General features: G+C 39.0%; 3 protein-coding genes across 5 annotated transcripts; 1 reads left to right on the top strand and 2 right to left on the bottom strand.

Annotated features, from left to right (window-relative positions):
- The first annotated feature begins 4466 nt into the window (after window positions 1–4466).
- gpr84 (G protein-coupled receptor 84) lies at window positions 4467–6760 on the top strand. 2 transcript variants are annotated; one of them, XM_061042593.1, is made up of 2 exons: window positions 4467–4563; window positions 4971–6760. In XM_061042593.1, the coding sequence occupies exon 2, from the start codon at window positions 4979–4981 to the stop codon at window positions 6191–6193; it is 1215 nt and encodes a 404-aa protein (XP_060898576.1). In that variant the 5' UTR covers window positions 4467–4563; window positions 4971–4978; the 3' UTR covers window positions 6194–6760. The 2 variants fall into 2 exon arrangements, with proteins under 2 accessions (XP_060898576.1, XP_060898578.1); XM_061042595.1 differs by having other exon boundaries at window positions 4485–4563; window positions 4978–6760.
- A 1473-nt stretch (window positions 6761–8233) lies between these two features.
- Window positions 8234–18181, bottom strand: stat2 (signal transducer and activator of transcription 2). 2 transcript variants are annotated; one of them, XM_061042591.1, is made up of 24 exons: window positions 17983–18178; window positions 17157–17294; window positions 16885–17029; window positions 16575–16670; window positions 16240–16332; window positions 16063–16141; window positions 15854–15933; window positions 15601–15752; window positions 15188–15346; window positions 15011–15100; window positions 14618–14677; window positions 14484–14504; window positions 14262–14355; window positions 14074–14121; window positions 13862–13945; window positions 13644–13742; window positions 13059–13194; window positions 11857–11909; window positions 11409–11494; window positions 11166–11302; window positions 10836–11024; window positions 10648–10702; window positions 10352–10443; window positions 8234–9037 (listed from the first exon to the last, which is right to left on the bottom strand). In XM_061042591.1, exons 2-24 carry the CDS (start codon window positions 17285–17287, stop codon window positions 8808–8810), a joined length of 2409 nt encoding a protein of 802 aa, XP_060898574.1. In that variant the 5' UTR covers window positions 17288–17294; window positions 17983–18178; the 3' UTR covers window positions 8234–8807. The 2 variants fall into 2 exon arrangements, with proteins under 2 accessions (XP_060898574.1, XP_060898575.1); XM_061042592.1 differs by lacking the exon at window positions 10352–10443 and having other exon boundaries at window positions 8839–9037; window positions 17983–18181.
- A 4365-nt stretch (window positions 18182–22546) lies between these two features.
- apof (apolipoprotein F) lies at window positions 22547–24551 on the bottom strand. The gene has a single exon (XM_061042590.1). It carries the CDS (start codon window positions 24502–24504, stop codon window positions 23176–23178), a length of 1329 nt encoding a protein of 442 aa, XP_060898573.1. The 5' UTR covers window positions 24505–24551; the 3' UTR covers window positions 22547–23175.
- Window positions 24552–27984: the final 3433 nt, after the last annotated feature.

The raw sequence follows: 27984 nt of genomic DNA, 5'->3' as shown, positions 1-27984 counted from the left end.
CTTATTTCTTGACAAGGGAAAACAGAAATTCTTCAACACGTCAGATTTAAAAGGCGCTGGACGCCCACAATTTCCAATCGTCTCGCTGTACTCCCTCGTAAATAATAGCAGTTTTCCGCCATTTTTTCTGTATTGAGGCAGCAAGAGATGATGGGGATCTCTGTAGTTCCCACTTCCCTTTGCTCTGCTCCAGCGCGGCTGAAACAGAACACTTTTCTGCCCAGAAGACCTTTTGTTTCACCATCACAGGCCCATGACGGTACAAGCGATATTGTGGAATTGAACCGTAACATCCCATGTAGTTCAACAACGCAACTCACCAATCTAAACAAAACTTTCAGTTATTGGTCTCCCTAACTATCGCCCATCAATTATAAACTGTCCCAGTGAGTTCTCTTATAGGCCTGGGGCACTTCTGCTGAAAAGATTCTAAGCATTTATCTATAGGCAGTTGTTTTCTGAATACCTGTTATTGATTTTGCCCTGTTTATGTACTTGCAGCACATTTGTAGTTCATGCAGTTGTTTGGGAAGTTTGCATTTGCTTTTGAATGTGGATAGTTTCTGAATATGCTACTCATTTCAGTTGTGCCGAGCTGTTGCCCCTTTTTGAAACTGTACATCCAATCTGTTAATCCAGAGCACACAGTACTGCAGGAGCCACATTTCAAAATATTTGTAAATCATGGGATTATCCATCAATTAAATACTTAAAACTAAACTTAACAGAAAATGAAAACAAACATTTTAAATCAAATTGATAACAGCTAACTACAGTGACAGAAACCATGCTTCAGAAAAATAATTTGGCGTGTTTTTTAATCTTCTGGTTTGACTCAAATACCATTTGTTAACATTAGGAGGCAGAATTTATAACCTATACTGCTGCCAGTGGGAGGAGCTCTGTATTGTTTTGCTTCATTTTTCTACAATTCACTTAGCAGACGCTTTGATCCAAATCGGCGTGTACATCAGCGAGTAAGTACAACACAAGGATCTAGAAATAAAGGAAACAATGTCAGTAAATGCAACGCTCAGCTTAAAGTCTGATTGGACAGGTGCTGACAGGCATTGCACAACATTGACGGCAGTTCTTCAGAGCTCTAACCAGTATAGAAACCATCTTAAAAGTTGTTGTTATCAAACAAAACCATTGTCATTACCATCATCACCAATAATATCAAGACCGTCGTCATCACCGTCATTAAGGTCATAGGTATTCATCAAAGAGCTGGGTCTTTAGCCTTTTCTTAAAGGTGCAAAGTGACTCTGCAGATCCAATGGAGTTTGGAAGTTAATTCCACCACCGGGGGGCAACAGAGGAGAAGAGTCTAGTCAGCGTCTTAGGACCCTGTTGTGAAGGTTGGATAAGTCGCCTTTTATTGGCAGAGCGTAGTGGGCGGGAGGACTACAGAGTTTAGGTAAGGAGGAGCCGTTTTTGTCACTGTTTTGTAAGCGAGCAGCAGAGTTTTAAATTTGATGCGAGCAGTAACTGGGAGCCAGTGTAAGGAGATGAACATGTGCTCTTTTAGGTAGGTTGAAGACCAGTCGTGCTGCTGCATTTTGTATCATCTGCAGGGGTTTGATAGTGCATGTAGGAAGACCTGCCAGTAGAGAGTTGTAATAGTCAATGAGTGATATCACAAGAGCCTGTACCAGGAACTGTGTAGCATGTTCTGGCAGGTAAGGTCTGATCTTCCTGATGTTATACAGGGAAAATCGACATGACCGGGCAATCAAGGCCACTTGAACCTTAAATGTTAGCTGGTCATCAATCATGACACCCAGGTTCTGGGCAGACTTTGTTGGCATGAGTTTGGTTGTACCAAGCTGGATATTGATCTGTGGTTGTATAGAAGGACTAGCTGGGATGACAAGGAGCTCAGTATTTGAAAGGTTGAGTTGAAGGTGGCGTTCATTCATCCATTTAGAGATATAAGCAAGGCATGACGAGATTCTTGCTGAGACTGTAACACCTTCTGGCGGGAATGACAGGAAGAGCTGGGTATCGTCAGCATAGCAGTGGTATGAGAGCGGATTATTGAACCAAGTGAGCTTGTGTATATGGAGAAGAGAAGGGGACCAAGCACTGACCCTTGGGGTACCCCTGTGGATAAATAGTGCCCTATGGACACTTCTCCCTTCCAAGACACTCTAAAAGATCACCTGGAGAGGTGGGACACAAACCAGCAGAGGGCAGATCCTGAGATGTCAAGTTCAGACAGCGTGGATAGGAGGATTTGATGGTTAACTGTGTCAAAAGCAGGACTGAGCCGCAGTTCGTAGCGATTGTGTTACTGACAGTAGTGCAGTCTCAGTAGAGTGGCTCCACTTAAAGCCTGACTGATTTGGGTCAAACAGATCGTTTCTGGACAGGAACTCAGGGACTTGATTAAAGACTGTGCGCTCAAGTATTTTTGACAGAAAGGGCAGAAGAGAAACCCGTCTGTAGTTTTCAACCTGGGCTGGGCTGAGTGTGGGTTTTTGAGCAGAGGGGTGACCCAAGCTTGCTTGAATGCGGTGGGGAACACACCCGTTGACAGAGAGGAGTTGATGATATGCTTAAGTGCAGCATTAAGCGGAGAGGAAATGGTCTGCAGGAGGCTTGATGGTATTGGGTCTAGAGGACAGGTGGTGGGCCGAGAGTCTAGCACAAGCTTAGAGACTTCGTCCTCAGTCAGAGAGGAGAATGAGTCGAGTTAGGCACTTTTGGTTGGTGCCTTTGGGCTGAGTTGGTCAGGCTCAGAAAACTGGTTACTGATGGTTGCAACCTTTTCAGTAAAATATGAGGCAAACATGTCTGATGTGAACAGATCGGAGGGTGGAGGAGGAGGTGGTTGAAGCAGTGAGTTAAAAGCAGAAAACATTTCTCTTGTCTCTGTGGCATTGCATATCTTGTTCTGATAATATGTTGTCTTGGCTGTTTTCAGGCTGGAGGAGAATGAGACAAGTCTTTGCTTATAGTCATTGAGGTCAGCGGACTGTTTGGATATTTGTCATTTTCTCTTCAGTGAGCCATGGACTAGAGTAGGTTTTGCAAGCGGGTTTGGACACTAGAGGGTCTGGACACTAGAGGGTCTGGACACTAGAGGGTCAGAGTTTGTTCAGAGATGAGGCTAGTGTGGAGCAGAGTGAGTCTGTAGCCTCATCTGTAGAGAGTGCGGTAAATACTTTATCGGCAGGCATGGCAGCAAAGGAAGTCTGTTGCCTGGGCTTTATCAGTGTATGTTCCCATGACAATCAGTGGTGTTCCATCCTCAGGGATTTCTGAGAGTAGCATGTCCAGTTCCACAACAAAATCATTCAGATTACACCCTGGTGGGCGGTAAATGATGGCAATGTACATTTTAACAGGAGCAGTAACCATGATTGTGTGATAGACAAATGAGGAGTTGTTGCTCAGTGGGAAGAGTTTATTGAATTTCCAGATATTAGAAATGCGGATAAATGTTCCACCTCCACATCCAACAGAGCGGTGTGTGCATGAGAACACTGTGTCAACAGTTCAGTAAGGGCAAGTGCCTGGATGTCTGACATTTTTGCAAGTGCTTGGATGAATTCAGTTTTATTCACAGCAGATTGACAGTTCCAGAGGCCAAAAGTAAGTGAAGGGTGGGGAGAAGAGGCTTTCTTAAGCAGAGACAAGTTATAAGATTGCATTGTCTATGACGTTGTCTATTGCGGTGTCTTTTCCTGTTCCCATGAATGACAGAGATTTGTTTGTAGCACATGTTGCATTTGGCAGATGACCAGAGGAAATATAGGTAAAGCAGTAGTCGTGGATGCCCTGGCTCTGTGGCTGAACCATAGATAGCTTCCTAGTTTTCAGATCAGAGCTTTTTCTGCTGGCAGTTTTGGATTCAGACTCTTTTAAGCTTAGAATTTAGTGAAAATCTATAGCATTTACAAATTCATCTGATTTAACCTCTAAGACAAAATTTCATTAATGTGTCACAGGAATTGAAAAGTTTAAAGCTAAACTCTTAGATAATAAAGTAGGCTGGTAAAAATAACGTTCGCATGGTGTAGATTTGTTTATCCTTTGATCTAACCAACTAAAACGTAGGTTATCTTGATAAATGTAAAATTGGGATTACGTAATATAAACAGCTATTGTTACATTAAGCAAAATAATTTTTAAAACAATACACAGAACCATTGCAAGCAATATTGGGCACAAGTTAAACATAGTACTTAGTAAGCTATGACATTAACTGAGGTTACATCCTTTTTTGTTTGGACAACATGCGAATATAACTACTTGGTTATATTTCCCTATTAAAGCCATGTATCTCGCAATTATTTATTACATTAAGCACACTAAAAAAAAGTTTCATGGTGAATGTGCAAGATATCACTTCCTCAAATACACCCACACACCACACATGAAAACCCCACATTATACAGAAATTACTAATGCAACACGGAGAAGCACATGAAATGTAATAGCAGGAGGAAGTTACGCATTCAGCAAAGCAGATCAGATCACAGCAGACATTTGTATACTGCTATGACATCAACAAGTTGAAGGCAGCAGAGAACCAGCAAATTCAGAAGATTTAAGGTGAGTAGCATTGAATATATTTTTTAAATCTTCTGTTCACCTCAAATATTTAAAAAACACCTTTATTTTAACGTGAAAAATGTTTTTTAAATTGCTTAACAAATTTTTGATTCTGCCTTTATTCATTTTTTTACTTCAAAAAGTAAAAAATAATAATAATAATAATAATAATCTTTACCAATAATTCGTCTCAGTGGCATGAACATATTATCCATACAAAAGTCTTTGTAAAAGAATTAGTGGTTTTATCGAGACCAACTGTAACCAAATTACATGGGTGACCAACTGTCACCTGTGGCACTGCTAACCACAATATGAAGGGGGGTGGACTAGTTTTCTGTTTAAATGTAACTACGAGAAATACATCAAATTACAGAAATGTTTATCTACGGTTTGATTCCTCTTAGGCAATAGAATGCTGATGAACCACACAAACCAAACAGAGGAAGACCTCTTCTCCTGCTACAGTCCATCGGTCGTAGGTTACCGATACTTTGCTGTGCTGTGGGGATGTGCTGTGACCATCGTCGGTACGTTAGGGAACCTGATGACCATTCTAGCCTTCACCTTAGACCCACGTCTGAGGACTCGCTTTAATGCACTCATCATCAACCTGGCTGTAGCTGACCTCCTATACTGCACCATACTGCAGCCTATGTCAGTTGACTCGTATTTACACCTCAGGTGGCGCAGTGGTCAGCTCTGGTGCAGCATCTTTGGACTGCTCCTTTTCCTCTCCAACTCTGTGTCCATCATCACCCTTTGCTTGGTAGCATTGAGCAGATATCTTCTGGTTGCAAAAAGGGCCATGTTTGACCGTATCTTCTCCAACCGTGGTCTTATTTTACTCCTGACGTCAGTGTGGGCACTAGGTCTTGCCAGCTTTGGCCCACTCTGGCATGTTTACGTGTTTGTGCCACAAGTGTGCACATGCAGCTTCCATCGGACCAGGGGTCGCCCCTACACCACCATCCTGCTTTTTGTCTACTTCTTTGTTGGTTTGGGCTGTGTTGGCGTATTCTACCTCCTCATTTACAGACATGTCATGATTGCATCGCAAGCTCTGGTCCGCTACAGATTCAGCCGAAGGTCATCTAGAAGGAATGCAGCTTCTCAATCACAGGGGACTGATGACAGTGGTGTAGAGACTGGTATTGCCAACACATGTAGCTGTGAACTGAGCAACCAAGAAGAACAAACCCAAAATAAGGATGACAACGTTAATAAGAGCTCTTCCAAGGCCCCAGTTTCATCAGCAGCCAAAAGGTCTTCCTCTCACATTGTCCCTGCCAAAAAACCCCGAATAACTCAAGCATCTTCTTACAACTCAGCATCTTCAGGAGATGATTGCGAATTTAAACATGTGACACGAATGTGCTTTACTGTTTTTCTGTGTTTTGTATTCTGCTTTGTCCCTTTTCTTTTGCTAAACATAGCAGACAAACATAACAGTGCACCAAAGGTATTGCACATGCTCAGTGCAAACCTTACTTGGCTCAACAGCTGTATTAACCCGGTACTCTATGCTGTCATGAACCGACAGTTTCGACAGGCCTATCACATGCTTTTCACTAAAGCTATTGCACCATGCACCTGTCTCTTGCGCTGGAGATGGCATCTGCAATCCTGATTTTTCTGCAACTTATGCTGGTCTTACACCTACCAACTTTTCAAGCAATTGAAAGACTAGAAAGGCATTCAGGAAGGTACAAGGCATTTTTAGATTGTAGCATTCTTTTAAGAGAGATGTAAATACTAGGGTAACTTTTAAAAATGTATATTTTAGCAAAAAATACTTTTCAAGTATGTTTAAGCTATTGAATTCAAATTTTCCTCCATTACAAAACCAAATCTGATATAATAATAAATCGAGGTTGGCATATTATCACTCAAAATCCAACTCTGAAATTCATCTCAAAATAAACGAGATATTTATTTTAAAATATTGTAGTCTCATATTGCCAACTTGTGCATGATGGTAAATAACCTCAAAAGGAAGTTTAAGTCTGCAGTTAGCAACTCTATTAAAAGACTCCAGGCCAGCTGATCGCACGTTCCACTGGCCCTTTGTGGCATTAAAAAAAAAAATATGAATCTGATGTATGATACATTTTTTAGGTACTGGTACATGTTATCAATTTGTCTTGTTGAAAAGTAGTAAACTTGATAATTACAAATAAAAAATGTTTTAAAGCTTTCTGACATGTCTGAAATCATGTATTTCACTTTAAAACTAAAGGTACATATTTGAAGAATATTAATATCAGAAATAGTCAATATGTCACACTTCAAAAAAAGTGAGGATAGCATCACAGGACTTGGAGAAAGTTGTCGTTCTGACAAAACCTTCCTGCAGCATTAGAATTGTATAAAGGTATGGACAGTGATGACTCATTCAGTAAGTGAGATAAAGAAATATTAGGCTATAATATAACATAAGAATACGAGAACAATGTGAAAAAAAGTAATAATTCCAAGAGTTTTTTTAATTTTACTGCAGACAAAACAAATGTGATCTTTTAGTTTCCCATCATTTAAGATCCATAGAAATCAGAAGATCAGATCTATTCATAAAATTACGTTTTTTTTATACAACTGTAACACAACCTCTCATTTTGTTTCCTAACAACATTAGAGTTGTACAATGACAGTTCAAATCCTTAGTTTCTTTAGCATTTATGTTAAAGCAACTACTGAAAAGTCATATTGAAGAGTGATATGTAATGCACAAGTTGGTCTGACTTTTTTGTTAGGCTGCTTAAGACAGACTAAAACTTACACATATAGTAATAATAGCTGGTGCAACAGACCACAGGATGTTTAAGTACAAATTCTGACTAAGTCCAAATTTTAACTTAAAACCAGACATCATTTAAATTTTAAAACTGTAAAAAGGTATGACCCTAATCCTAGGTCTACCCCCCTTCTTTCACAATAGAGGAAACTACAACAAATTATCACAGGATGTTCCAGTCCTGCACAACTCCCCACGCCCACAAAAATAAAATAAAAGCCACCATGGGGAAAAAACAAGAATACAATCTTCATTCATTGTTAGTTTTGAGGAAAAAAAGCTAATTCATTTTACACCAATACATTTAGTTTACATTGTATTAAAGCTGCTTCAATCTAGAATCCATGAGAACACGGACGGACAATCAAACCGAGTTTCCACCTTTTTCAAACAGCGTGTACCCACAAAAGCTAGCTTGAGTGACATATTAGCCGTAGTCTACTTAAAGTTTAAACGCAACATTAAGGTTTTGTTTTTGGCCATTTGCCGAATATTAGTAAAGTATTCATCGACCTTTAAAAGTTATTTTTTCGACTCAAGTAACTCCTTGAGAAAACTATCGAGTTGTATGATACCTGTCCGTGTTTCACTTTAAACAAGCGACTGACGTGATGCTACATGACCACCGTGGTCGATGAATACGACCAATAATGAGCTACTAAACATAATAAATTATGTGATAAACAAAAGTCAATTGTAAAATGTTGGATACATATATCCCCGTAGCTTCTCTGAATTTGGTTTAATTTGATTACAGTATTTGAGACTTGAAGCCAGTCTGAACTATCAGCCTTTTTTTAAGCTTCTATGATCTTTGACCTGTTACAAAAACATCTCTCATAAATCATGTAAGACATCCAGTTATTGACGCATATACAAAGCTGTATCGTCTTTATTGAGAAAGCATGTAGACCATTGTTTTTTGTAAAGGAGCAGGTTAATATAAAATACATGTTTTAAGTAGTTCTTCACAGGGTTTTCAACAGAAACACAACCATTAAACGACTCTGACATTAAAATATAGTTGATAAATGTGCAGCCTAATTAATATTCTCTAAAATACATTATATAAGCTTTTTTCAGTACAGAAATTCATTTTATGTCTAATCTTGAAACAACAGCCCTCAAAAAACAAATTTTATCTATGGATACTAATAAAGGGGTATGTTAAGGTGCCTGGGACACTAGTGAATGAGTCCAGTTAATTTTATAATCTCTCCTTTCTGTGTTTAAATGGTCCCAATGACTTGATCAAGACATTAAAATTGCCTATTTCTGATAAGTCCAAAGTGCACAATTCAGAGGCTGTCATGTAAATCGGGTTAACACAGTATTCAAAGTATGATGTTGCCTCTAGTCTGATCTGGTGCAACAATTTTTGATATTGATGTAATGCAAGTAGCTAGATTAAAGCTGGCGATGTATGATGGATACATGATAGTGGTTTGACCTATATGCCAAAACAAAAAGGCTCATTGGAAATCGATTGTATTGGCAGGCAGTTTAATCCTTGAAGAGGAAAATCGGCCTCATCTTGCAAGATGTCAGGGTCAACAAAGAGGTTGGGGTTGTTGAGATACAGCAGTAAATCTTCTTCTTGGGGTGCAACAGGGCCAGACAGCATGGGATCAGGGTGATAAGCCAGGGGTGAATTCAGTGGATGATGATCCCCGCTTGCTTCTAAGAGGAGAGAAAGGGACAAATTAAATAATTAGTGTTTCTGCTTGCATGGCTTGGTTGTATAGTTCTGGTACTGCTTTTACTGAGTATATGAGTGACAACAATATGCTTGTCATGCAACTGGATAAATGAGGAAGTGAGCTGAGGAAGTAGAAACATATAGGCACATTGGGCTTGATTGTGAGAAAGAGATATGCATGTGGTATTTTTTCAACAGCTTCTTAAATTGTGGTTACTCAAACACATTTCTGTTATATTATATTTTCTGTCTTTGTTTATGCCTCTCATACACTTTAAAAACACATTTGAGGACCTCTTCATCTTAATAACTAACAAGCTGTACTTTCATGAATTCATCACATAAAAATGAATCTAAAAACAACTAATCTTCCTTTTTTTATTTTTTAGAATTGATCATCTACAGGTTAATAGCTTTGGACTACTTCAAATGGTTGGCAGATACAGTATTTAAGTCTTGCTCAGCTACAGGGCTAGGCTAAGCTGCTGCATGTTGTGATCTTATATCTACTAGACAGAAATGAGAGTACTATTGATATTATCACTCTGCAAAATTAAAAATCTAATACATTAACACATTTTTCAAAATGTATTTTTTTTACAAGAATTATAATTATTTTAAAAGTGTTCAACCATTTCTCAATTTTGGCTTTAACAGAAATGATAGAAGGACTGGCAGGCAGTGGATCTACAGTTTTACTGGAATGTTAAATAAATTAAAAGGTTTTGATGCATGTTTTTAAAGGCCATGAAAAAATATATATATTTTGCTTTGACTGGAATAGAATCACTGGAAAGGAAATGTTATTACAACCAAACCTTCAAATTTACAATATTTATAGAATAACTTCCATAATGATGTAAGATGAATAATATTATAAGTTATAAAATATAGGATTTCATTTCATTATCATTGAAAGTTGAGTGGCTTACCCTATAGCTTTTTATTGTTTTACATTTAGTGTCTTTAACTGATTTAAATACACTCACAAAGCAAAGTGTTCAAGCAAAGCATATAGAATCAGAAAGCTTTGAAATTCCACTAATGTGTTAGTAACAGTTTTGCTCAATCCAATCCATTCCACACCTGAGATGAAGTTGAGTAGATGTAGCCAACAGCCCCAGAAGATGAAAGAAGGTTAAAGCTGCTGCCTGACATCTATCTAAACACAATCACCATTGATTTCTGACACCACAAGGAAAAATCATGGAGGGTAACACGTAACTCAAATGGAGAGCGATTTGTTTGATTAAGGTTTTCAGATAGATGGGACAGCCAGGAGAGCCAGGACTCACCCACTGCCTCCCCAAACAGGCCTTTCATTGGCTCCAGGCCTTCACCCTGTGCCATGTCAGAGTGCATAGGTGACCTAGCATCCAGTGCGTTCCTACATGACCAATAACACATTGTCATTACAACCAGTTGCTCATAACATTAAAGGCCTTGGATACACTTCTTCTTCGGTTAATTTGTTTGCCAAGTTGACGTTTGTGTATGAATAGCACATTAAGAAAAATACAAGGCTTTTTTGTTTTTAATTGAAAAAAAGCAAGAAACTGTGAAATAGCAAGGAGAAAATGAAAATACTTACTCCTTTGAAACAAACACCAGCTTGGTTTTGATGTACTTTATGTAAGGACTGTTATCTGAAAGAAAGTAATTTTATTGTGACTAACTTGCCAGAAAAAAAGACAGTATGGTGCAACTTCACATAAGCAAAGTGTTTTTCTTTCTACAAAATTTCAAATAAAGACATAAATAAAAAGAAGAGTACCCTACCTCCACTCATCTCAGAATAGTATTTTGCGAAAGCCTCGTCTCTAGGTGTGTTGGGATAAAGGTAAAGCAGAGGACTTTCTGGGACATTGTCTGTTTCAAAGATTTGGAAATTCCTGATGATTTCATGGAAGGGGATCTGGGAAAGGTCAGTTTTGGTGAAGGGCTGGACTGTCTTAACATCAGGCTCACCTAGAATAGACAGAGGATGAGCGTTGTTTAAAAAAAAGTGAGTGAAACTATACAACAGCAAGCTTTTATTGTGTCAGCCTAACGTTTCAACAATATAAAAATATTTTTGGAAACATTATGAAATAAAATAAAAAAACTCACCAGTCATGGTGATCTCCACCCAAGAGAATGTGATTCCTCCAATGACACTTTCACTGAAGCGCAACAAGAATGTGCCTCTCTGTTTTTTCTTAAGGAGGGACTTCTCTTTGCCTTTACTCACAAAACCCATGATTAGGCTACAGTGCAGAAAGAAAGTCTCATTTAAAACACGTATTACTCCCGAGTAGAAAGGCAGGAGCTGATGCACTCTGCACTGAATCAGAACATGTTGAGAAAACATACCCATCCCTCCACAGGTCTTCAAGGTAAGTTTTCACCATCACCAAGATGCCATCGAACCACACCCAGAAAGTGTCGGGTGTGTTTTCCTGTTACAAAATGGGGTTGAAAAGGTCATCAATAAACAACTGTAACAATAACACAAAATGAAGGGAAGCAAGCAAGATGCTCTGAGAGGCTGCAATACTTAATGCAAGATTCCTATTAAAGGAAAATATAGTTTTAAGAACATTAAGTGCAATTTGAAAATGAAGTGAGGATCACTATATTAGATCCTTTTCAGTCGAATTAAATAAAAGTATGATAAGAGATGATATGGAGATGCACCACAAAATGTAAACTTTCTTGTGAGGCCAGAGATGAATTAAAAGTTAAGAAATGTTGAACTGATTTTTAGGGATAGGGTTAATCTCTTTAGCTTTGCTGAAAAATATTTTCTCAGTTTCCTCACCTTGCTGAATTTTGGCCAAGCAACCTTGCAGTTGTCATAGTTCATCTGTTTTCCTGTTGGGATAGAAAATATGTCATCCATTATGCAAAACTGAACCACTGACGATCTCGAATAATACAATAGTCCTTATAATTAACTGACTAATCAGTGTGAACTGTGCAAAAGTCCTGCTTGGTGCCTTCATATTTCCAATCCAGTAACATTAAGACACATTAGGACACAAGAAAGCGTAATAACAAATCAATTATACAGCTGTCCTTATGATGAAGTTGTGTTAACCTACAAATCTAGTGTTTGCTCTGATACATACTAGAAAAACGTAATCAAGAGTTTTTTAAACCTAATGAAAAAAGCACTCTTAGGTTGTGATCACACCGAGACGCGCCGCTACAGCAAAATGCCTCAAAAGCGCGTCGGGCAAAACAGCGTGGTGTGCCTGAAGCCGGGCTGCGTGCGTAACGGGGAGATTAAATGTTATAACGGTAACGGAAAATGAGGGAGGGTTAGAGAAAATATAAGCGGAGATTTTGGGTTCATGACATTCTGAAAAAAAGGAAACAGTATGGTGACACACAAGCCCATGTGGGAGCCCTTCTGTTTGAGTTAGAATAATTCGATGATTTTGAATTATAAAGCTCCTCATAGATGAGTTTGCCATTTTTGCACAAGTCATTCTTCTTCTTCATGGGAGAGGAAGTGGTACAGTAGTACCATGGGAAGTGGTAAGTAGTAAGGCCCACCTCTTAATTGATTTGATTGGCTGCCTGTGCAAAGTGTGACATTGACGACCGGTGCAACTCTGTGCCTTGTTCAGAAAAGTTGAGAATATTTTCACTTTAAAACGCGTCTAAATAACGCTAGAAAAACGTGCTATACCCTATGAAAATAATGGTTTTGTTTTTGTTGTCTCGGTGTGATCAGGGCCTTAGATTATACTCCGTTTTATAGGAGAGAGCTCAAGCAAAATTCAATATTTAGTCACTATGTTTCTAGTGATTCAAAGTGCTGCTGTGACATTAGTTGTGTCTCTTAAATGATAAAACCAGTCAAGTACAAGATGTACAAGACAGTACAAGATGCATTTTAATATATTAAGGTCAGACCATAGTGTTACCTAAAATGATGTTGAACTCACAGATCAGTGGCTTTAGTTTTCAAAAATCAACAAGTTATGCAGCGACAAGAAGCTGAAGTAGCATTACCAAAGAGCCTGTGTGCAATCATCTCCAGCTGAGCATCATTCAGACCTCGTTTAGTGGCAGAGAGAAACTGCCAACTCAACATCTCTCCAAACTGTGGCCAAGGGGCTGCAGGAGCGTTGGCAAAGTACTTGACATCCTGGAGAAACAGACACACATTAACATATACAGGTATACACGTAAATGGACTTGAGCTTATATAGCTCTTTTCTAGTCTTCTGACTACTCACAGCACTTTTACACCGCAGGTCATACCTACCCATTCACACCCACTCACACACTGATGGCAGAGGTTGCTATCAGAAGTAACTAATCCCATTCAAACGCATTCATACGTCCCCGACGAAGCAGCGGGAGCAATTCGGGGGTTAAGTGTCTTGCCCAAGGACACATTGGACATGTTGCTGCAGGGGCTGGGGATCAAACCCTCAACCTTCCATTTGAGAGACAACACTCTACCAATTGAGCCACGAGTATATGAGTATAGATACAAAAAATACATAAAAATGAATCTCCACCACGCTGAAAGAGCACAACTGTATTGCTAAGTGCAACATGGCGTCTGTTAGTCATGTGGGGATCTCTTACCTTGGTGTTTTGGCTGAGCATGTTGAACCAGAGGACAGTTGCCCAAGCGCTCTGCTGCTGACTGGAGTTGGAGATGATGACCACGGGGAGAGATGAGGCCTGTGTTTGGTGCCAGGGGATAGCAACTTTAATGCAAGTCACATTTTCATGATAAAGACAACAAGCACAACACTAAAACGCTTTTTTTTTTTTTTCATAAAGAAAGCCTGAAATTCTACCTGTAGTTCAACTGAAAAGCCTTTATACTCAAAGACAGTGTCAAAGTAGATGATGTGCAGCTCCTCTGTGACACTGAGAGAAATCTGTCAACACACACACACACACACACGCACATCACTTTTTTTGGTTGTTTGCATAGACTTGACTCATGCAAAACAAAGTGTGACTAGAAGCACACATGATTTGTTTAGGGTTGCCAGAGTCAACTCACATCGCTGACTCCTTTGCCACCGCCTCCAGACTTCTGCTCCTTCAGAGTCTACAGATAAATAAACGGACACAAAAATAACTAAGATTTACCATTGGAATGATTCAGATATCACATTTTAAAGAGACTTTATATCTGGGTTCCCTAATGTATCCTTTAACAATGTCTCTTTTAAAATAATTATCACTCACAAGATGTCTGAAATCGGCCACCATTCCACCACTCTGGCTCTCTGTCATGTTCAAGGCCTTGGTTTTGGTTCCCAGAACATTAAACCGCCTATATCTACAGGTATATAAGGATCGGTAAAAGAAAATACAAATTGAGTGTGAAAGTTCTGTATTGATCATCTAGAAATATCACATGATTTGGAAGCTTAAGTTATATTAAATGGATTTATACATTAATCTCACCCTTTGATCTGAGGAGCCTCCCTAGTTAAAGAGAAAGAGAAAAAAAGGGAGTTATCAAAACATTGTCCTCTAATGTTTGAAGTCAAGAACTAAAGTCTGTGGTTTCACTTTGTGTGAAGTGAAAGTAACCTCACCTGTCCATAGACACGTTCACTTTCATGGAGTGGTTCAGCTCGGGGAACTTCACCAGAAGTCTGAAAATATTCAGTTGGGGTTTCAGTAAGGTTTCAGTATGGAAGTGAAGAAAGTCGTAAGATCAGAATCACGTTTAAGAAAAAGGAGAAAATAAGGTGTTCAAAAAAAGCATTACATTCTATTGTTCTCCCCTCTGTTCTGATAAAACTTTAGATGTTTATGTATCACACACAGTTATCAGAATTACAGCTGCAGATTCAAATATTAATTTATAGGTAAGAATGGATGGAAATTAGAAAAATGCATGCACTTAGCTAATGAAACAAACATGTAACAAATACATTCAGATAAATACAAAGCACTTCAGTGATTGTCTGAAGTGGTGCACTGACCTGGTCTTGACAGAGAACTGGACGTTTGTGCGGAGCACCAAGGGTCCTTTCCCCTGCGGCATGGATGGCTGAGTCTCAACCACAGCGGAACTTTAAGAAACAATAATGTCAGGAAAACTTACAATGAAATCATAGGATAGCATGAGAGTGTGGGAAAATGTTTCCTAAAATGGCCACCTTTTAAGTAAGTCCTTAAGAAGCTTGTCATTTCTCCTTCGCAGTGCTGGTTTTTGAGCCTTTACAGGGTCCCCTTCATAGGACAGCTTCCCTTCTAGCTCGTCAAGCTTATTGAGAAACTCACGTAACTGGAACAGACACCCTGCCACACAGGTGAACCTACAAAACGAGAAGACGAGCGCCAAAGTGATGATGACCGTCAGTGAGATGACAATAATGGTTGTTGGATTGGCAAAGTCTAGATTTTCAGCTTTGAGACAATTTCCCAATTTCAGTCCAAACAAATTGATTTAATCAAAACTAAAACGATGAGAGCAGCCAAGCAACTCAGGCACAGATGGATTATTGATACAACTGTGACAGTAAATGCCAAAATATCAAAACTGATGAGAAGCAAGTGCATATAAATATACCACGACTCTAGCTGGTTGAGACAAACACTGTCTGGAGCACCAATGCAGGCTTTCTGCTGCCTCCTCTGCCACTCCGTCAGCTCCTTGGTCAACAGTATGAAAATAAGGTCCTCACTCCGATCCAGGAGTTTATTTAGATCACACAGTGTGCTCTGAGAAGGAGATGTATGAGACAAAAATGTGAAAAAATAGATATAATAACAAATAATGAGATCAAATAATGAAGAATTTAAGACTATTAATAACGCTCTACCTTTCTGCATTCATTCAGTTTGTTGATAAGAGTCTGAAAACTTTTAATTCGTTCTCGCTTCACAGCCTCATCTACCACAGCTGCATGATCGTTTCAACCATGGGATCAAAGTTTGCATGGAAGAAAGAAAAAAAGAACAAGATTCAAATTGTATTATCACCCATCCTCAGAACATTACAAATCACACCAGAATAGTTTGAACATTTTACCTTCCATCTTGTAGGTCTGATATTTGAAATCAAACTCATCCTGCTGCTCCTCCAAACATAGCATTGTATGTTCCATGCACTGTATCCAGAAAGAAAATAATGAAATAACCAAAGGACTAGTAATAGGTTTGACTTACAAAAGCTAAACGAAATGGCATAAAGCAACAGAAACTCTACCTGCATGTCATTCCTGAGACCAGCCATTTTACGCTCAAGGTCATGCTGGCTGCTGGTCTCCATGCTTTGCTGCTCTATACACAAAAACTGGACCTGCAGCAAAGCAAAGGTTGGATGGTTTAAAATATTTACATATATGAATTAGGTGTATGTACTGAAGACACAAAGCTCCTCTGCATGTTTTTAAGTTAAAGGCGATAAAAAGGCCGTGTATTCAGTGACCTCATGATGTTAGCTAAACAATTCAGATGTAAAGTGCATTATTCTTTGACAAAACGTGTTGCAGGTGTGACTAAACTATTACAGTCTTGTGTCAATACTTTACTTTGCCCTACCTGCTCAGGCAGATCAGCTTTATCCAGGATTTCCTTTTCTTTTTGTAGAAACCAAAGAATTGTGTTTGCCAGGACCCATGGCTCATCCAGGTACCTCTGTCATGGAAGAGAAGTGAGATGGATATTTAGACTTAAAGCTGCTTACCAGGCAGGATAATGGGAGCAAAAATCAACTTTAAAAGCATTCTAAGTTAGCCTACTTTACAATCTGACACTATAAACAGTAAGATGGTGGGCCCTCAAATATCTTCCCCGTGTATGTTTGTATATATTATAAACTGAGATAACACCTAATGCTGCTAATACAAACCTGGAAGTTCTGCTTATAGCGCCTAATATTGTGCTGCATTAAGAATGACTCCTCCTGAACAAAACGGCTGTGTTGGATATCCAGATGCTCCAGCAGGACCTGGAAAAGTACGACAGCCCAGTTATGGTCCCTCGCTGCTCTTTTCCTGAAAATGAAAAGAAAAGCAGATACAAAGAGACTATGTTACAAACATGGTAATTATCAGTACTCTTTTAACAGCACATACAATGAGTTAAATTTATCATGGGGTTCAAGAAATAGAGCTGCCTTACCAGTCCTGCTTCTCTATCCAGGCTGACAGGTAGTGTCGGACATCCATAGGCAAAGCATCCCTGTCATAGAGCTCATGTAACTGCTGTGTGTACACGGCAGGCAACTGCCTCAGTCTTTCCCATTGAGCCATTCTGATGCTGTCAGGGAAACCCAACATGGACACAAACACAAAACTACACTTAATCGGTGTGTACCAAGCATGATAAATGTGCTCACCTATTAAAATCTAGTTTTAGATCTCTTTACAAGAAGACAGTGTCAATATAATAGGCTACATGAGAAGTGAAGTGCATCAGTTGCACTTCAATTAGATATAACAATTAGATATAACAATGCCTAAATGTATTGACCCTGACAAATAAACTGATAAATAAATAAGTCTGTTATCAAGTCAAGTCAAAGTTTATTTATGTAGCACATTAAATAACAACCTCAGTTGACCAAAGTGCTGTAGTAAAAAAAAACACAAATAAACAATTTAAATAGACTAATATATAGCAGTACAAGCACAACAAATAACACTTTATAAAAATCACCACAATAAATAAGATGATTATAAAATGTCAAGTTGAACTTGTTTTGAAGGCCAACGCAAAAAGGTGTGTTTTAAGCAGCGATTAATCGACAGAGCAAAGTGCAAAGTTTAGAGGAACAGATGTCCTGTGAATGCTACTGATGAACATGATGTATGACAGATAATTACAGCAAATTGTACAAACGCTGTTTACATTAGTTTATTTGTGATCGCAACAGGCCTCTGGAAGGACCGTCGATCAACAGCTAACCTTAATATTTGCAGTCTGTGGTAATAACACATTTACTCACCTAGCTTCACGCTGTCAGTCCACGACCAATTAAAAATTACTTCAAATAAGCAAACTTGGAACTTAAGACAGGTGCATAGCTTGGTAACGTTACTGATAATCGCTTTTCAAGGTAGCTGTTGTAGCTGGAAGACGTTTATACAATAAACAACTGCGACTATGTTACCCCCCCGTAGTTTTCTAATCTTACTCTGTTTCATTGGATATCTACTTATCCCTCCCAATATGTACATCTCATGCCAAACATGGGCACCATTTTGACTCTCAAATCCGCTCATTCCTGTGGCAGCTAAGAGCCGGAATGTCCGACACAGGTAACGCAGTTTCATCATGACCTCAGAGCCCACAGCTCATTGGTCAAAGAGGAGACGGAGCAGCACGCGCTGTTGGTATGCCTGCACGTCAATCTTCACGGGGGCGTGGTCAATAGCAAAATAGAAACTTATGGCAATGTCTGAACATTTCCCGTGAAACGATGTTATGAAACTGGTGAAGCGACTGCCCTGTGACGCATTTATTAAATATTTCCATACAACGAAACAGACTATCCTACCGTGGTGTTACATGTATTGTATGTTGACGTAGGCCTAAATGTTGGGTTAGTATGAATCATAATAAATGATGTCTAATTGAAGAGAAGCTATCACATAATGTTAAAATTCAGTTAAAGAGCAGGTAATAAACAGTGTACTACATATTATGTTCCAGTAGACTACTTGTATCTAAATTTCATATTTAGATACGCTAAATATGTTTAAATATCAACATTTTGACTATTTTACATATTGCCATTTAGTGCCTTCATTTACACTTTATTTAACTTGGTTGACTGCTCAAGTTCAGTTCTTTAGGCAAACATTTTGAGACACAATTGTGTTTTGCTCTGTACTTGAATTTACAACATTATATAGGTAGTTAAGCTACTTTCCAGAATTAAATTATTGAAGCAACATAAAATAACCCTTATTTTATGTTTTATTTAAGGTTTTTATTATTGAATAGCTTATATTTTGTAATTAGGCCTATTACGCTTCTCAGCAGTATATAATTATTAACCTATTTTAAATGAGCCACTTGTTTGCCTGCTGAAACAACATGTTAATGACACTAGTTATGCAAAATGGGTCAGACTACTTCTATTTGTATGTTTAGCCTACATTGTGTATGCTTCAGCTTATCTTCTCATTTCACTTCCTTACAGCTGTGTAGTTCGCACTCTTACCAGAAGAGGTCAGACTGTACACACCATTACAGAGATTAATCTGGCTTTGGTTTATTGAAAATATATTTTCAAGTTGTTCAAAACTGAAACTGGTCATCAAAGCTGTATATACGGCTAGAACACTAGTTAGCCTGTAAGATAATACGTTCTTTCTTTCGGTTTTCTTACATAGGTCTATATAAATAAAGATTCCATGATTTGGGAGGATTTACAGAAATTGACTTCAGAAACAGCAGTACGGCCTAATAGGCTAAGTAAAAAGATTAAAACTACTGCTGGAGTTACTTGCCAACTCGAAAGGTGGAATTTCAATGAACCAGTGTCACAGAAGTGTGATGTAGTCTTTTTAATAAATCTTGTGTTTCTTAAACTTACTTCTGTCATAACCACTCTGGTGGCAATACAGTGTTTTACAAGTTGAAATGAGTCTGTAGGCCTACTGTACGTATGCATATGTACCCACCGTGGTGCTCCACCTTGACTATATTACTGACTTCGACAGAGTCCTTGAAAGGGACTGGTTGTGTCTGAAATCACACACATCCCTTACTCCCTATATATGGAGTCATATGTAGTGGACTATATCACACAACCAGTCTCTGTCAAGGGCTCGGCTCTGAACCTCATCTCTCAACCATAGACTGTAAATATAATCGTATAGCCTAGATGCTCTGAACTGAACACTTCTTCCTTTTGGGGCGTAAGTGGCAGCTGGCATCCAAGAAGTTGCATTATACTGCCATCTGCTGGATTTAACTTATCTCTCATCACTCTATCACCCAATACTGGACTTTAGTGTGCTCTTTCTTTCTCAGCATGCCTTTAAAACTGTTATTGTTGGGTGACTGTCTGTATGTATGCCCTCTTAGGTTCTGTTAATAATTAGCTGACAGCTGTTTAATTTTAATTTGGGTCCCACATCTATTTTAAGGCAGCAACATCAGCTCTCAAATCTAAAAGACGTCTCATCCTGCATTTTATTTACAACATAATTTACTTTTTTCCCCTTTTTTTCCCCCAAAATGCTCCTTCATCACTAAACAAGGATCTTCCCATATTTTTTCTTATATAATCAAAGATATCATATAATTGAAAAAAAAAATCGGACTTATCACGCTTCCCTGTGGTGTCCCATTCTCTACAACATACTTTTTAGATATTTCTGCTCCTATTTTAACTTGAATAGATCTCATGTTTTTAAAGTCCATTATCCAGTTCAACATCCTTCCTTTAACTCCCATGAGATGCAACCTAATCAACATTCCTTCTCTCCAGATCATATACGCTGCACTATCCTGAATGTCTCTGCACTCAAATGCTTTAACATGATTTAACATATCTCATCTTTCCCTGTGGCACTCATTCCAGACTTAGCCTATGCTTTTGTTTAATGGTACACTTATCTCATCCTCAAGATGATTCTTCCTACTCAGTGCCTCCATATTTCCAACTTAGTTGTGTCCCTCTACCTTCTTGCCTCCTCACTCAAATTATTAAAAACTGTGTAAATAATTAAACTGTGTACTGTAACAAAAGTTTCAGTATTTAAAAGGGCAGGTTTCTGTTTTTCACTGCCTCTTTACACATCTCATCCCACTGAAACCCCTTTTCTCATTTGTTTTGCCTGCTCTCTATACTGCTATGTATTCCTCTTAAGTCCCTAACCGTCCATCATGGCAGGCCTTTTTTTGACAACAATACACAATTACAATCACAATAATCAATCACAGTAAATATTAAATAACATTCCCAAAATAAACACAAATGTATTGTCTGCTATACTCTAGCAAATTTTATAATTCAAAACCATATTAAATAACTGTATTACTTAATAATGGCCCTTACAAGCAGTCTAAAGGCTAAATTTGGCAGTCTAAACTTAAAAATTAGGTCTCTAGCTGGCAAGTCACCCTTAATTCATGATTTTGTTATAAAGAATAACCTTGATTTTATGTTTTACTGGTTAACTGAACACAATAATGCAGCAGTTCTTATAGAAATAGCTCCGCTAGATTAATGCACATTTATTTTTGATGATTTTGCTGGTCTCGTGTCTGTTGTGGTAAGTGATTCTGACTGTGTAGTCATAGTTATATAGTTGTGCTTTTCAACTTATTTAATAACAGTCATCAAAAGTCACAGTTTTAGTTTTACTTGATCTCAGTGCTGCTGTTGACACAGCTGACCACAACATTGCACCAATGAAAAATGTATTGAAGGAATTAATGAGCGGATGACCCTGCAAACTTCGTTCACGTGCTAATTTTTAGCAGGCTAGATTATTGTGAGAGTGTTTTTACAGGTCTGACTTAAATATTAGATAGCTGCAGCTCATCTAGAAGGCTGCTGCCCGAGTCCTCGCCAACCAGGACAAGAAGAACACATTACATCTGTCCTCAAATCTCTGAACTCTGGCTTGCTGTGAGTCAGGGTTGGATTTTAAAACCTTACTTCTACATAAAGCGCTAAATGATCAGACCTGATAGTTGGTTATGTGGCATTCAGGCCCATTGATGTTTTTATTTACTGCTGCCTTTCCGCAAATTCAATCACTTCTTATCTTACGCTTCATCATTGTTATAAATTAAGTCATCTTAAGTGTTCTCTTTTTTGTCTTCAAATGCCCTCTTTTTGCTCCTGTACTTATAATATAAGTAAATATATAAATACACTTCTCTTAACTTAAGCTCAGCACACATAAAAAAAACTTCCTGGCATCAAGCCATTTGCTTCCGTAAATTGAAGAAAAACTTCCTGGCATCAAGCATTATTACTTCCGTAAATTGAAAAAAAACTCTCAGCAAAAAGTTAAAAACAAAGGTAATTTTAAGACAAACAGAAAAGTAATCTATTGTAAGTAAATGGATCTTAACCTTGTGTAGCTCTTCTTATTAAAACAAATCCTTTATGTAAATACAAGGGAGCAGCATTGTGCTCTGGACAGCTGATTAAACAAACCCAGCCGGTTCCTCTAGTTCCATCAAAGCTAACACAATATGTTGAACAGTATTAAGGGAACAGTGGATTAATAAGGCTGACCAATTTGTTTGGTCAGAGAGCAGAGTTCACAGGACAAAGTGCAGAGAGATAATTTTACTGCGACCAGCTGTTTGTTCACGACGGACTTTTGCCAAACGTGTTGAAATGCAGAAATTTCCTTCCAAACACTGGACAGGTCATTCATGTAAACTTAGTGAAGTGTTGATTAAGCATGAAACTGTCATATGATACAATATGTGTTTGATCATATGTATGCAGGGATACCATTAAGGGGAGAAAATCCCCACAATCCCTGGTGGTACCCATATATGTGTTTGTGCTAAAGTACCACACTAACAATTACTGTATGCACACAGATTTATTGTACAATATATTGACATTTGGGAAATGAGGATCAAAACACAAATAAAGTCCCTGCACTTGCACCAGAGGTGGGAATGTAACTTTTAGCTGAAATAGTGTTTTAAGAAGAGAAAAACAACAAGGGTGATGACAAAGAGGGAACAGAAGAAAACACACTCGAGGGAGGATAGAATTATAATGTTACGGGATTGAGTGTTTAATTCCTGAGACCATTTTTATCAAAATATACTGCTTAACATGATAAATGTTTCAACTATTCACTGTAGAAAATGCAAAACGGTTTAAAGCAAAGGCTTCTTTAAGATCCTGCTCATTTCCTTGTATTTTTTAAAATGTTTACAATGCATAGGAGATGAATCAACTTTTCACTCAAACAAAATGTAAATACACTTTGTTTCTCAGAAGGTAATCTCATTCGTTGAAGAAAAACAGTTAGTATCATGACAAATTGTGTCAAATGAAGTTAGAAGACCAAAAAGCTTTTTTCCTTTCCAAATCTTGATGTACACTATTTATATTTTCATAAAAGTTACGTGTTAATTCTTATCGGAAAAATGCATTAACCCATTACATTTATTGTTGAAGCTTCATAGGTTGGTTTCTTCTTTTTTACTGGACGGTGATGACACCCTCTTCCCAGCTGAACTGGTTCACCAGCACATCATCTTCCTTCTTCATAGAACTGAGCAGATACCTCACACCGGCTTTTACCCCGGTCTTCACCCCTGCACCCAGCGCATAGCCTGCCACCCCAGCTGCCCCCCCTGTCGCCACCATGATAGCGTCCGTGCCAAGATCGACAGCGCTGAGGATGGCTCTCTCTTTGGCTGTTTCAGAGCAGTTGACTGAGGCGTAATACACAGCTGTGCCGAGGTTATAGAGGGTGCTGACCCCAGGGATCCACTCCATCACATTGTACACACGCTCCTCGCTCCTGTTGATGCAGTTCCTCTGTGGGCTTCGCTTCATCCGTCGGCTTGAACCTGCTGGAGTGAAAACATCCTCCTCTGTGCTGCACTGACGGATCCAACTCTCACACTCGGAGGATTCAGAGGGCAGGATGCGACTACCTTTCCGAAGCAAGACCTGGTATTTTCTGTGCTTGAGCAGTCCACTGCTAGTCACACCAGCACACAGGACTCCCAGTCCCTCACAGGTGCTCAAAGCCTCCTCTAGATCACCTGTGGCTCCTTCCACAGCTGTTCCCACCAGTGTTGTTCCATTCACCCTGCTCCAGCCCTCACAGTGCCCCTCCTGTTTAATACTTCCTTCTCCCACCAAGGCCAACTGCTGGATGTTGAACATCACAGCCTCTATGTGGCGTCCTGCTTCATCCCTCTCTGATGGCAGTGATGATGATGCAGGTCCAGGTGTAGATTCAGACTTGCTCATCCTCCTCTCGATCAGGTCCTCCACCTCCATCAGGAGCTCCCCAGTATCCTTCACTCCCAATAGCTCATACAGCTTGAGCACCAGGGTATGAGCCTCCTGTGTGCAGCCTGCCACCACCAGCACAGGCACTAAAGACAGACCCAGAAGCTCCTGGGGGAGCATAGAGGATGAGGTGTCATCCAGAGTGCTCGCAGACAGCAGCTCCATACAGTTGATGTTCCTCTGTATGTGCAGATGATCTTGGATCTGACCCTGAAGCTTCTCGCTGAGGACTGATATTATAAGTTTTGCAGAATGAACTCTCTCCCCTTTTTGCACAACCTCTGATACAGGACCAGGTTTTTCTGCAGATGTGAGGCCAAGGTGGAGCTGGGATCCAAGGAGAGTGAGATGATCATGTTTGGCTGTCTCCTCTAAGTCTTCCTGGAAGTCAGTTTGTGGAAGAAGTTTGTTTCTTGGCGCCGGAAAAGGAGGGACCCTGCACAGAGCCTGGTCAACCAGCAGGAGCTGGATCATAAGCAGCCACTTCACTTTGGAGGACATCATATCACTGTTGTTACAGTGGTGTGTGTGCAAACTCACTACATGAGACAAAGAAACAAGGGAAAAAACCATCCATGTCACAAGTGTACATTAACTGTTAATGCTTTAGGTGCTTTATGTTTTTTTTGTCTCGGTTTTAAAAGCTTTTCTGCACACACTAAAATAATACATTACATACCATAAGTTGTCATTCTCTAGTTTTTTTTAGCATGATAAGTAATTATCTGTGTATAATGCACCATATATGTTTAATCCAATCTAGCTGCGAATTAAAAACAATGAAGTTAAATCAATGCAAATTCTGAGTACAGAAGTAAACTGATAAAACCATTTTTTTTGTCTTCTATGATATCATAAATGATAGTATAACAATACATTTTTTTTAAAAGAGGACAAGATAGCAACAGGGAAATTAACAGAAGTATAACCAATGGTCAAACCAACCATAAACCTTGAATTTAGAAATTATAAAAAAATTGTCTTTGCGGTGCAGGGAAGAGACAACGTAAGACTCTCCACGTACAGCTTAACATTTATGCAGTTCTTGTTTTCTGCTCTGACTCTGACTATAAATAGAAATAGTACTGCGCACAACTACTTAATTTCATTGTGTATGTTGGTCCCTCAGAAGCTATGCAATCGGCACCTACCTTAATAACACTCTGGTGTGCTGTTCTGGTTGTAGCAGTAAGACCAAGATGGCTTCAGCATGTAGGATGCTTCTTTTTTTTTGTCATTTTCCCCCCTGAAACATGCATAGCACTCTTCTCTCCCCTAGCCTCCAATGAGATTCTCCTTCTTTACACATGACATCCCACAGCCCTCCCTCTGTCTTATCTGTCTTTGAGCTTCCTCTTCTCTTTGGCCTCATTGCTCAACAGGGGAGATCAGTGCTTGAATGCTAATTCGCGTGGGGAAAGTCCATGTGTTCTGGAGCAGTTTTGTTTGCCTGACCTACAATCCTCACCCCCTGCTTCCTCGCTCACTCAGTCGTTTTGTTTTTGACCCAAATACTTGTAAGAAATCTCCCTACATGCAGTGAGCAAATATATCTCCTACAGGAAAGAAAAGACAAGCAAGGCAAACAGGGGGCTGTGTAAGGTAAAGACGGACAAAATAGTATTTAAAATATATTAAAGAATCCATACCATTAAGGATGTATTTTCACTTATGTCAAACCCTTTGATGACCATTTAATTTGGTAATTTAATGTTTTACCTCATACTTCACTTTATTCTTGTTTTGTTAGCATCATATGGATTATTTTTAATACTTTGTTCAACATTAAAGGGGACACATTATGAAAAATCCACTTTTACAGTGTTTTTGAACATATATTTGGGTAACCTGAGTTTCTACTAAACAATTTGTGAAATAAACCCATCCAGTCCTTTGTTTGTAGTCTGCATAGTCTTAAAAAAAATTCAAATTGGCTCAACTTGTGATGTCACAAGTTGGATTCTAGTAAAAAAAAAAACCTTCTCTCCCCTGGTATCATCACCCATGGACTCCACCCCCCTGCCTAGAACAAAACTTGTATTTCAGAAATACAGGATAGCGGCAGCAACTGGATACATTGTGTTGTGGATCATATCTTTCACGGGATTTGAGTCACAGGGACTTTTGCTGATGCAACAGGACTGTTTTTGTTGGAGTTGCCCACCCCCCGGAAGCTCTTTCAAGGAGGTGCCCACCTGGAAGCTTACTCAAATTTCCCTGCGACTGCAAACAAGATCCTACTCCGATAGAAATCCCCACAGCCTCCCCTCTTCAAAGCTTGGCTGCTTATGTTTTATTTCTCCTCAAGTTGCCGAAAATGTAATTAACTCTTAGAGTCTGTTCTGATCAATTTTATTCCCACTGCCACCTATTGTATTCACTTTCTTATAGGTACAAGGTTTGTTGAAATGTATTTAACAAACTATCACAATAACATGATCTTCTTAAGGAAAGTTATGACCATCAAAGATTGGACAGCAGCATCATCATTTAACAAAGAGGGAATACATTTTGATACAGGTTACATGTTGGCAAATAATGACACTTCACAGTCCCTGCAGTGGTCTACAAAATCAAAGGTAGAGCAAGAGAAAAATTATATTAAGATGTTTGGTGTAAAAATGTAAGGTGCAAATCTTACCATAATCTTTAAATGAGATTGTGACATTTTTCTTTACAATGATGAGTTGAGTTCTTTTTCTCAGCCCGGTGTCCGGCTGTAACGAGCCTGGGCTTGTGGACTCCAATGGCTTCCTCAGGGGGTCATTCAAGAGAGGATGGAGTGTCTTGCCACCAGTGTTGTTAGTAACGTGTTACTGTAACGCCTTGGCCCATGACTATTTCGGGCAACTAGTGACGTATCAAGGTACTTTCCAGATTCAATTACTGACATTTAAAAGCACACATCACTCGTTACTCTATGTGAAATAGCAGACAACAACACAAGATTAAGGTTAATTGACATCGATTCGGCAGGCGAGGGTAAGCTAACCTCAGCACGGTAGAATCCTGGGAGAAAGAACGTCGCAGACAATAAAACAAACACAGGCAGGTTATCATCCAGCCATGAGCTTTCTGATCCCAGAAATACCGACATTATTGTCCCCTGCTTGAGTTAAACGACATGAGTATAGTAGTGTAGTCTATATGCAGGAAGAAAAACTTCTCTCACAAGAAAGAAGCACCGATCTAAACAACAACACAACTTGTTGTCAGAGAGCATGGCACTGCAGATACCGTTAGACCAAGGAGACACTCCATACAAACAGGCAGCTTGATTTAAAACACCACCTGCTCCACAATCTGAAGGCCAGACTAGCTGACTGATAGACAGATGTTGTTAGAGACATGCTTTATATTAACTTTTGAGCCTATTTAATAAAAAACATACATACATGTAAGGATGTCACTGTAGCCACTGGGGTTCCATGTCCTGCTCTACCTCTGTCCTGAATCAGGTCTTTGACTTCACCAGAATACCCTAATTGTTTTCCAAATAATTGAGGTCCTGAGAGTTCTGTCTGAAGTTATTCCTTTCTCCTACAGTATTTGTCCTGCATTCATACACGATGATAAGATAATAATTTAATTTGATTCCTTGTATTATACAATCTTGGTTTTTCTTGTCTTCCAAAATGAGACCTAAAATAGAGAACAGGATCAATCTGTCACTTTCACTATTCTCTTTATCTTTAGGTTTTCACAGAGGGGAGATACCGGACCTAAAGTAGGCAGCTCCAATGGTTTGACTTATAGAGCAATCTGAAAAGTCAAACACACAGCTGATATGTGATTCATAAGGTAGGAGTGTTAATCAGAGCACTGTCTGCATAGTTATTTTTCTGTAGGGAAATTAATAGAATTGACGGACAGGAAAAACCTCTAGAGTCCAATCAAAAACCCTCAAAACTTGCTAATGCAAGTTGATTCCCTTGCTCTTCACATGGCTGTGATTTGATTGACTAAGCTAAGCTCATTTATGGA

Source organism: Labrus mixtus, chromosome 7 (genome assembly GCF_963584025.1).
Source record: "Labrus mixtus chromosome 7, fLabMix1.1, whole genome shotgun sequence".
NCBI lineage: Eukaryota > Metazoa > Chordata > Actinopteri > Labriformes > Labridae > Labrus > Labrus mixtus.
The sequence above is the reverse complement of the archived record's forward strand: the minus strand, read 5'-3'. Positions and strand labels throughout refer to the sequence as shown.